Here is a 10848-nt window from a genome sequence, read left to right as displayed (position 1 = left end):
ATTTCCCTTCTTAGAATCAGATATATCAACTGAATGGTCCAGGAGATATATGCAGAATATATCGCCGCGCAGACTCACAGCGCAGACTCAATTGATAGGAATTATCTTCGTGGTGTTACTTGGTTAGAGACATTATCTTGGAATAACATGATCTATGTATTATTCCCCCAAAGTATCATAGTCCATAAACACCGCAAAATATATTGAATGAGATATATACAATGTATCAGGCTTTTGGGGTAGACTCTGTTCCAGGACAATGTCAAAGACCTATGCTGAAGCCGAATGACCCGTCAAACACATCAAGGTCTTCAGGTGCCTTCCCACCACGCATGCCCTTTATCACATCAACTTCCGGCACTTTCCCACCGTTGTAGTATTTTAGGATATTGTCCATATCCTCATCAGTCAGATCGCACATCTCGTTCCAAGTCAGCTTATCGCTCACTTTGCTCATCCACTTCATCCTTTTGGGTCCCTCCGACGTTTCTGGTGCAATCTCTCGCAACTTCATCCTCAACCTTCCTATTCTCTCGATGGCGTTGCCCACATCCTGTGGTAAAGAAGCCGCAATGAATTTCCGTATGCTAGCTGCCAGTCTCGGCCCTTTGCCGTTGGTCGACACCATAATTTGTAGAGGTCCGTCTCTATGCACGGAACCGAAGTAAAAGTCGCACTCAGGCGGCACATCAGCAATGTTGGCGGCGATGCGTAATTTCTTGCAGAGCTTCCATATTTGTGACGAGGCGTCTGGGTCGTCAATGGCTACGAGAACCATGTCTGGTGGACCTGTCCTTTCTGCATCGCCGGAGGGATGTGGAAGGGCCTCGAGGTCGACGGGTTCGAAGAGTCTGTCGATATGCTGTACTTGTTTCTGCTCAACTCTATGCCGTACTTCGGGGTTCAAGCCAGAGTATGGACAGATGACGGTCACGAGGGCATCGGCATCGAGGACGTTCAGGATGCGACCTGCGGCGACCTGTCGACGTAGCGGTTAGTACTCGGGTCTATTGGTGGGCTCAGTTTCCATGGCCCTCGGTCATTACAAGGGTTGCGAGAAGACCATTATAAGTTACTAAGGACCGCTGGATCGAAGAGAGAATATAGGATTATCTGCACTCACCTCACCACCGCCGACGACTAGCACATGCTTGTTCTTGATTTGCCATGCCAATATCAAGCTACCGCCACCCTTTACATCAGGAAATTGCTCTTTTGATCCAGCCATGGCGATGACTACCTGTTTGAATCAGTTGTTTATGAGTCGTTTCACAAGGCTCCGAAAGAGCGTTCCCTGGTTTGTTCATACCATAATTTTTTCTTTGTTAGGTGATGATAATTCAAGCGTCCACGGAGAAAGCGAGCTGCGATGACGGCACGAGCTTTATCGTCCAACCATAACTCCAAAAAAAAGTCATCCTTGCAAAAAGCTGCTAATCCCTAGGTTAGTCTAATCCCTACTTACATACTGTACATACATACGGATCCGTACATGGATACCACTTAGCAGGGCGATAAACGCATCTGATAGTGGAACCCCGCCTGACTCCCTGAATCTTCATCCAGAAGTCAGGTCTTGGTGCGTACTGCGAGACTGTAGGCAGCTGTAGGTTAACTTACTGGAGTTTGTTTATGGTTAATTGATTTAGACCTAGGCTCCGTGACTTGCGGGTCCCCTGTCCAAGTCCAGGTGCTGTAGGCCAGGAGAGTTGCCTCGCGACAAGGCGTTGCTACTGCGTACAGCACTATTGTAGATACGGTACGCCAGAGGTAACACGGCAACGTTAGCTAGGTTAAGGCATTGTGACCTGAATTCTTCATCCAGCTCAGTCCCAAGTTAGCCCAACGTACAGTAGGTGCTTGGATTAGCGGTTCAGTGGACAAATTGGCTGATTAGCACCCAAATTGGCACCCCGCAGCCGTGGGGTCCCGGGCCTTTGCACTAAGCTCCATCCTCAGGCCGCCTGCGGACCGCCTTCCATCAGTGGAACCAACCAACCATATGATCCCCCATCCTTTCACTGCTGCCTCGCCATATTCTGCCAACTTAATTGCTCGGACGTGTCTTGTAGGCTCAGAGAGATCCAGACCTTGGCCCCATGGCTTTCCGCAGTCCATATTTCCTTTTCTAGGAGAAGCCTGCCCATCCGACCGCCATGTCGAGCCGCAAACTCGGCGGGGGCCGCGTCCTAGGCAGTGGAAAGGGTCTCGCCCCGCCGAGCGCAGCGGCAGCATCGCCAGCAGTTCAACGGGCAACGAGCCCTTACGCCCCCTCGGACAGTACGCCTTCGATCGGAGGATCTATAGGAGAGTCTGTTCTATCCCCAGGCTCTGGCTCGCCAAGCTCCACCAGCCCCTTGCCCGGCCTCGCTCAGGATCTGGCTTCAAATATCAGCGTAGGAGGGCCCAGCAATGGCGCAGCCGCGGGATCAAAGCTGGTCTGTCCTATATGCGAAGAGGAGATGGTATGTTCACATACTTGCTCGTAAAGCGTGCATCCGTTTGTGTGAATTTGGGTCCGAGCATAGCTAATTTGTCTTGGCCGCAGCTGACTTTGCTTCAACTGAACCGCCATATCGACGACAACCACCAAGAACTCCCAGACTTCCAACAGGATGAGGTCAAGACCTGGTTTGATAAGCAGGTCTTGAAGGCCAAGAAGTTCCAGCCACTGTCGCTCATCAACCAAAAACTACGGGGTCTAGAAGTGTTTGAATCAAACGAGGCCGCCCCAGTTCCGAGCCACACAAGAGACATCCCCGGCTCGAAACCACCTGCCCTGCTCGAGTCGCCCTTCGATCCCGACGATATCATTACCAAGTCGCACTGGCAAAGGTCAGGCTTCAATGACTTCTGTACTGATCCAGCTTGCGGAAAGGGTCTGGGCGCGGTCAACGGGAGCATCAATTGTCGGAGTTGTGGGAGACTGTTCTGTGAAGAGCATACTATGTATCAAATGAAGCTATCGAGATCCGCGGCCCACGATCCCATCAGGGGTCACTGGTACAGAGTTTGCGAGACCTGCTATAAGTCCCGAGAAGGCTACAACGATCATAACGGGCTAGCAAGGGATCACACGAGCGCATTCACAGAGATCCGGAAGAAGCGCATCGATAGGCAGACACTGGAGATATCCAGGTTGGAAAAAAGGTTGACAAAACTGACGCAACTATTGGCAACCCCCCCTGAAGAGATGTTGAACGGTAACGGCGGACCTGGTGGGAGCTTGCTGTCGCCCGTCACATCGTTAGCTGGCCAGAGAAATCAAAGGAAAACCATTGAGCAGTCCGTAGTCACATGGGAAGAGGACGCGAAAGTCAGCAAATGTCCATTTTGTCAGCAGGAATTCGGGTCGTGGACGTTTAGAAGACACCATTGCCGGATATGCGGTCGGGTGGTTTGCGCAGATCCTCTGACTGGTTGTTCATCCGAAGTAGGGTTGAACGTTGCCAATTCGACCGCGCCCCCTTCGGAAAAGTCCGGTGGAACCTCAATAAGTGTGGACATTCGCATGTGTCGTGGTTGTAAACACACGATATTTGCGAAACGGGATTTTACCGACACGGTAGTGCACAAACCACCGGACCAGCGAGCATACGAAACACTACGACAGTTTGAGCGAGGTATACAGCAGTTCATGCCTAGCTTCCAACGAGCACTGCTGCCGTTACAGGACGAGGATAAGCCGCCCACGCATGCTCAGATCCAAGAGGCCTCGAAACTGCGAAAGAGATTAATCGACAGTTTTACCAAATACGACATTGCGGCAAAGCGGGTAAGAGATCTTAAGACAGACAGTCCGACACAGAAACACCTACAGAAAGCGATATACCAGGCAGCAAGTGCATTCTTGCATATGCATATGTTGCCGCTCAAAAATCTGCCCAAGATACTAAGGCATTCCTCGTCATCTGGATCGAGGCGTCTACTACCCAACGGGCACACACCTTCGCCTCTGCGCGGAAACTCAGACTATCTCGACACGGCCTCTCAGACAAGTGAGACGAGCACCGTCGTATCAGCGCTCGAGACTGAAGAGAAGGAATTACGAGAGAAGCTCATTGTCTTAGAGGAGCAGAAGTACATGGTACAGTCCATGATTGCAAACTCGCAAGGAGCAAAACGATTTGAAGAGGTTAGTGCTCTCACTCGGAACGTCGATGAGCTAGAGAAAGAGATCCAGAGTGTCAGGACCAAGGTGGGCGATGTGGAGGATAGATGGGAAGGACTTTATGCTGGTGGAAGACCTGGTGCTGCTTAAGGATATTGATTGGACTACATTAATTACTGGCGGAGCGATATGTTGCCGGGATGCGCATATTCGGGGCATAGCTTACTTTTACCCAGCTCGTTGCATTGCATGGCGTTGAAGGCCGGGGCGATTAGGATCATGAGTGGAGGTTGCATGAGTGATTTACCGCTATGATATTGCAATTGGGTTTGCAACACTTGAATAAATTTACAAATAATTTACTACTCGTTACTTTGGGTAATCATAATGTTCTCCCCATTACATAATCTAGCTCATCAGCATGCCCCGAAATAGACCGCCTAATCTCATCTTGTCTCCAACAGTCTCAGTCCCATGAACCTGGGGGTTGAAGAACTCAAGTCTGGCCTGGATTGCATTTTCATCGCCCTCTCTCATCCAGCGTCTCCTGCTATACCTCACCAGCTCCTTAAAGTCGGCCTCTCGCCTCTTTGGCTCTTCCTTACCGGCATAACTCGTCATGTACGAGGGCAATGGGTACACAAACAGTCGATCTTCCTGGCCAGGATGCAGGCGACTCTCCGTTTGCTGCCCGCCAGGTGTGGCATAATGGAAAGGCCTCATCCTTTCCGCATCGACCGTCAGCTCAGGCAGATATAACTTCGTGCGTCTCCGCAGGGGTTCCTCAATCGCACTCAGAGCCCAGGTTTCCCGCACTTCCCACCAAAAACGGTCCTCTTCCACAAGATCCAGACGAAGAGTCATGTCTTGGAGCGCTCCGGTGCGGCAGAGATCAGACAGAGCGATGCAGAGCTCGTGCCATTTGTTTTGCCGTGCGATAAAGCTCGAGTTGGGCGTTTTCGGATATATGTGATTGTGAAGGGATGGGTAAGGAACGCAGAGAGAGAGCTCAATGGAACGGATATGAACAATGTACGGGTTGAAAACGAAGACCTTGTGTGCCAGGGACAGGGACGTCAAGACCAGCGTGAGGCGCGAACAGAGGGAAGGCAAAGCTTCGTCGAACCTGGTATTGGGCATCAGTGACAGAGCAATTTCGAGGAGGCTCGAACGTTGGATTGAGCTTGGCTCACAGTCGCTTGCAAGTTAGAAAACTGTACGTCACTGGTCCGTTCATCTTCGCCCCCTGTGCTCTGCAGCTGAGCATGGCTTCCTCGCATCTCCAATGATCCTGCCATGCAGAAGACATTCGTCTCGCCCACTCTGCATCATGAACCTAAAAGACCAACAAACGTTAGCAGGCATGGTCTATTATGGACGGAAAAGGACCCGGTATCGGTTCATTCTTCGGAAGAATTGGAATATGCATGGGAATGGCGAAGGGGGCAGCGATATGCATACCATGGACTTCGGCTGATGTGCCTGCTGAGATCGCCACAGCTTCTCAAAGTCTTCATTCCTGCTGTCCTGCTCGCCGGGTTCCAAGAGACACGGAAAATAGCTTGTACTGCCCTCGTGCTCGAAGACATGCTGACGTGACCCGAAGACTTCCCAGCAGTCGAGATAGATCATGTCTCGAACCTCCCTTGGAAGCTTGAAGAAAAACGGTGACTGTAGTTGCAGGTCCATATTGTTTTCAAGCCCGAACTCCATAACTTGGTGTACCCGGGAAGTATGTTTGAGAAGCCAAGTCAAACTTATGTGAACTTGAAAAGGAGTGAAAAGAAAACGGTCGCACTGAAAAGCCTCACATAGAGGGACACAAGGACAGGATCCAAGCCTTAAGCAGGTGACCATGTGCTTAAAAGCACGAATAGGCCCCCTGGGCTTCAATTCCAGTGCGGCATCGCAGGCAGCACAACAAGCAGGTAGGTAAGGCCACAGCCGGTCTGAGACCGTAAGCAATGATACGATTCTCCCATTGGTGGTGCTGAAGGATCAGCGGGCGCCCCCTTCTCGATGCCTTTCGTGGGAGGAACTATTTTCCCGGTACAACGGCTTCGCATAGTGTGACCGGGTTGCGATACGTCGCTAAAGAAAGCAATCGATATTGCAATACAACTGCAGATTTCTCTGCAGTAGAGAGGCCAGAAAGGGATTGCGAAAATGCATATCATCGGTCATGACGATCTAGATTGTGACTGTTGGAGCCGTTGAGCAATGTATTGGTCGCGGAGACCTACCGGCCCTAGCTCAATAGAAACAAGCGCGAATGAGTGGGCTGAAGCACAATCTATGACCAATGATTGCCTGTACCAAAGGACTGGATCTCCAGTCAGCTCAGTTCATTCTTATGGACCCATTGCCTTGCCCCTTGTTAGCCAGTAGCCAGGTTAGATCGAAGGTTGGGCATTGGGGACTATGTAGACTAGGGTCAAATGCTCATGGTTCAATATTTGCTAACACCGTGCGAAGGGTAAGCGAGCGTTCCAACAAGACTTATGAATGGGGCTTCCGAGCCCCAGCTGGTGTGTAATACAAAGGATTGCGGCACAGGCACGGGAAGGGGCAATAAAAAGGTCGGTAGTTTCCATGTCCCCAAGGCGTTGGGATTCGGAACAGCAGTCATGTTGGAACCGAGCGATCCCCGTACAAGGATGCGCATGTGCCACATGCAAAGTTCATGATCACTAGGATGAACGTTTCACAGCAAGACACAGAATCACATCCGAAATCACTAAAGTTGTTAAGAGCTTCGAACAAAAGGCTAGTAGTATACGTTAGGATAAGATAGGTAATACAGCAAGACCAGGTGATATTCAAATTCATGTGACTCTCAAGAATTTCAGTATTGGTGGCATGTCTGCATTCCCTTTCATACTGATGATGAGATTGGGTTACTCGATCGTTGTGTAACTGCAAATACGACAGTTGCTGAGCACCTAGATGCTCCATAGCGTGTTTGAGTCAAACGACGAAGCATTGGCGACTTACTCGAAGTTTTATGTGAGCGTGTCTAAAGTGCATTGTCTTTTAACCGCTATAAGTTCTACCTGATCCTCTTGGAAATCACTGCCGGTTTCCAGTTTCCCGCGCGGTGGACTCTTCGCGATAGAGGCGGTACAGTATTTACCAAGGTGTAGCGTACAATTGGGCGTCGCTGTATGCTGAAGGGATACTTCGCAAGTGACCCTCGGTTGCCAGCAACATGCTCTTCTGTGTGAATACCTGGGGTTTCGACAATGAAGATTTTCAGAACTTTGATTGTGCTGAAATTTGACAACAGGGATTCCTCGATCGTGTCAACCCTCGTTCTATAATCAGTATCCAATACATCAAAGGAGATCCTTAAGTCATGGAGACATTTTGTTTGCTCAAGTGAAGTGAGAATTGCCAATAAAGGAATCGTTTTTGTTGCTTGCTCGGTACCGCCACTGACGAGAAATCCAAGATATTCATAACTTCTTGCGGCGAAATTGATATCAACGTATCGAATATTGCGTAATAGTGGTGGTCGTCGTAAAACAAAAAACCAATAGACTGACGTTAAGTCGCTGCAAAGAAAGACATGGTACTCAAGAATGGACTTCATGACTTCTAAGTACCTGGACTCAAGGACTCTGGTTAGCTTGTCTTGGTAGTTATGGACTTTTCACTTAAGGTGTTTGACATACATTTGCTTGCAAACGAGCAACATGCCCATCCAATCTGTTTTATCCTCCTCTTCACGTCCGCTGGAACGAGATGCATCAAGGTGCAGCCTTTCTTTACACCTCCAGTGTCGATGACCCCAGTCGCTTGTAAGTCTCTTGTGCCACATTTGTAGCGATGATTCTTTAAACATATCTACAGCTGGGCTTTCGTATACGCGATCCATTTCCCTTTGGATAGAGTTCATGTCATTATCTCTCGGGTACATGACACATGGTGCGTGTAAAAGTTGGCCGTTCTTGTGGTAAATGTGATACTCTCGACCTCGAGAAGACCACAAGTATTCATATATGACGTTGCGGATTTCAGGTGGAATGTTTCGAAGAAATGAACGCTGGTCTTGAACATGTTGCCGAGTGTTTGGCGCCAAACTCACAGGTTCTTCGACAGAGGCAACCGAAACTTGTGACACCCATCCTTTCCCAGGATTCGACCAAGTATCGAGGTTTGATTCACCAAGTGATTTGACACAAACAGTCATGGTTTGTTCTGAGCAGTGTAGAGTAGAACGATTACCATTTCCCGAGTGGTCCCTGATGAACGAGGGGCATGGTCTTATCACTTACAAACAATGTGCAGCAGCAGCCGCCGCCATCTACAGCCCGGACTAGGATTGGTTCAGCATATTTGGGAACGACCAGTACGAGTCGTTGGTTGTGTGGCATGGTCAACCTCCGGATATCCCAGGCGAAATCGCTGGCAGGCGAATGACAGTGACGGATGTGCACAAACGAACATGCACATCAAAAACGGAACTCCAAGAGCTGGCAGTGAAGGCGACATGAGCGAAACACAGTGCGAGTCCTTCGTGTCACCTGACCCTTGAACCAACCAATATGAGCCTTTGCCAGCCGTGTGGTAACCAATAATTGGAGGCAGAGTGGTCTTTTTAGCCTAGGAGTCAACCAGCAAGCAAACATTGAAGTTCAAAGTTCTTAATCATTTCATGCAAGGAGCTGTTGGCGACCTACTTAAGGTTAGTTTGTTAGTGCACCGGGCCGCCAAAGGAACGGAGCCTAGACAAAGCCCCCGGCCAGCTTAGATTCCAGCATATTTTCTAATCTAGGTAATCGAACCAACATACTACCTGTACATGAGCCTTGATGGACGCCACGAATCATGATCGAGGCATTCTGTGCCTTTCATTATGCAGTGACAAAGCTACTTAAATTTGTATCTATATCAATGGGTAACCGGCTGGACCAAGATAATATAACATTCAACTGACTTTGAGGATTGGTAAGCTTAGCGAGCTGGGACATGTTGTGCAGTTACCTTAGCAGGTGGTGGAAACTTGTACAGAAGCTGGCGTGTTGAGTGTCCAAGTTAGCGGGATAGAGACAGCGCCCATTGCCAGCAGCCCGTTTTCTTGTGTATCTATTTATCCTGCCAAAAGTTTCCCATGTTATCTTACACGAGTATTACATTGCATTCTATATTAACCTGTTGGGGTTTCATCATCGTAACCCATTTGAGTGTTATGCCCATCAATCATACACGCGTGCTTAAGCAACGGAATCAACAATTGCACGTTGCTTAAGAGATTCCCCGCAGTGCCAATTGCCGTGTCCAACGCCTACTTAAGTAAGTGAAGATCTTTTTGCCGTTTTTGCAATATTGAGGTGATAGTGCATGATGAACTGATCGCCATGTTTGGCATCGTACATCGTACCACATTTTTCCATTGTTCACAATATGTATTTTGATGCCTATGGAAATAGTCCTTGAGATCTATCGTCAAGCTCATGAAAAACAGTATTTGAAGCATGGTTCGTCATTATTCATCATTCATATCGGAGTGCCTCAATGTTCTACCCATCGGATTTGTTGCCTTGTGGACCTTCAATTCCCCGGTCATTAAAAAAAAAAAATGATACCCACCAGTCGTAACCGCCTCCGTTGCCCAACCTCGGTTGTTATTTTACGGGTCTTCAACTGGTTGGTTCTAGACATATCGTCAGCGTTCAATATCGCTCAATGCGTCGACTGCAACTTACATCACGCTGCCAGTACGCCTCATAACAGTTGACATTGGCCTCTGGCGTGTAGAAGATCTCCCCACTGCCCTTGATCACCGCCATTGGCCCAGCAAACGAGCTGGCGCTCGCCGCTGTCGAGACAATATCGCCCTCAGCAGCCTTCGTAGCGTTGGACGGAATTGCAGCACTGAGGGTGAATGGAGAGGTAACCTTGGTTGTCTTGCCTTCATATTTGACGGTTGTCTTGTTGTTCACATATGCAGTTTCCTGCGGCTCCGGGAAGTCGGGAAGGAAATCAGGATAGTACCAGAAGATGGCGGCGTATCCTTTCGAGGTTGCGTTGTTGACGCAGTTGGCGAAGATGTAGCGTTCCGCAGTATCGCGCTCGTTTATGATTGGAATGGGTGACGAGTTGACGAGAGTAGTGGCTAACAACAAAGCGCCCGCAAGAAAACGCGAGAGGGTTTGCGATATCATCTTGTCGAGGTGGAAAATCAGGCTTCTTGACGGGAGCGGCGACCAGTCAGGATGATTGCAGGCTTGAGCTGACGTTGATGAAGATATTGAGCAACAGATCGGGCTTTCATCATGTTTATATACTTCTTGGCTCAACGAGAGCATGCGTCTGCCGTCCAACACGATCATTCCAGCCTTTCGCTTGGGTCACTCATCAAGTCAAGCGGGTTACTGCTCGTAAGACTTTTCCTTGCCTGACAATCATTGACAATATGCATGGTGGCTGCTTGTACATGCTTCGAGTATGCTGGAGCTTCCGGATCTAGCAATTTTATCGAGGTGGATAACCAGATCTAGCCCTTCTGGCCTGCATCAAGAATCGATAGCAATCTGCATGTGCAAGTTTGTGAGATTCTGTGACACCAAAAGCTCTACGGCTTAACGGCTGAAGACCCTGCATAGTCATAATTACCAACACACTACCGTAAAGCTTGATTTGTTGCTGTCATGGATTCAATCCACCGGGGAACAAGGAAACGGCCGACACCGGGTGATCTTCTAGCCTCGTTATCGTGCATGAACATGTCTCGG

At 49.1% G+C, this 10848-nt stretch overlaps 5 protein-coding genes across 5 annotated transcripts; 1 reads left to right on the top strand and 4 right to left on the bottom strand.

The window, feature by feature from the left end:
• Positions 1–262: 262 nt before the first annotated feature.
• Positions 263–1228, bottom strand: BKA67DRAFT_510487 (putative siroheme synthase Met8; the record flags this gene model as incomplete). The annotated part of the gene is made up of 2 exons (XM_046097330.1): positions 263–979; positions 1124–1228. 2 exons carry the CDS (start codon positions 1226–1228, stop codon positions 263–265), a joined length of 822 nt encoding a protein of 273 aa, XP_045964899.1.
• A 928-nt stretch (positions 1229–2156) lies between these two features.
• Positions 2157–4261, top strand: BKA67DRAFT_509347 (VAC1 protein; the record flags this gene model as incomplete). Its single annotated transcript, XM_046097234.1, has 2 exons — positions 2157–2465; positions 2549–4261. The coding sequence occupies 2 exons, from the start codon at positions 2157–2159 to the stop codon at positions 4259–4261; spliced, it is 2022 nt and encodes a 673-aa protein (XP_045964898.1).
• Positions 4262–4454: 193 nt separating this feature from the next.
• Positions 4455–6290, bottom strand: BKA67DRAFT_549108 (uncharacterized protein). Its single transcript, XM_046101556.1, has 3 exons — positions 5573–6290; positions 5305–5447; positions 4455–5237 (listed from the first exon to the last, which is right to left on the bottom strand). Exons 1-3 carry the CDS (start codon positions 5966–5968, stop codon positions 4520–4522), a joined length of 1257 nt encoding a protein of 418 aa, XP_045964897.1. The 5' UTR covers positions 5969–6290; the 3' UTR covers positions 4455–4519.
• A 429-nt stretch (positions 6291–6719) lies between these two features.
• On the bottom strand, positions 6720–8434 carry BKA67DRAFT_64995 (uncharacterized protein). Its single transcript, XM_046106034.1, has 3 exons — positions 7786–8434; positions 7106–7716; positions 6720–7045 (listed from the first exon to the last, which is right to left on the bottom strand). The coding sequence occupies exons 1-2, from the start codon at positions 8301–8303 to the stop codon at positions 7161–7163; spliced, it is 1074 nt and encodes a 357-aa protein (XP_045964896.1). The 5' UTR covers positions 8304–8434; the 3' UTR covers positions 6720–7045; positions 7106–7160.
• A 1309-nt stretch (positions 8435–9743) lies between these two features.
• On the bottom strand, positions 9744–10278 carry BKA67DRAFT_530851 (uncharacterized protein; the record flags this gene model as incomplete). The annotated part of the gene is made up of 2 exons (XM_046099298.1): positions 9744–9767; positions 9820–10278. 2 exons carry the CDS (start codon positions 10276–10278, stop codon positions 9744–9746), a joined length of 483 nt encoding a protein of 160 aa, XP_045964895.1.
• Between the last annotated feature and the right edge of the window lie 570 nt (positions 10279–10848).

Source organism: Truncatella angustata, assembly GCF_020726525.1.
Source record: "Truncatella angustata strain MPI-SDFR-AT-0073 chromosome Unknown BKA67scaffold_1, whole genome shotgun sequence".
Lineage (NCBI taxonomy): Eukaryota > Fungi > Ascomycota > Sordariomycetes > Amphisphaeriales > Sporocadaceae > Truncatella > Truncatella angustata.
This window is presented reverse-complemented; position numbering and strand designations above follow the sequence as displayed.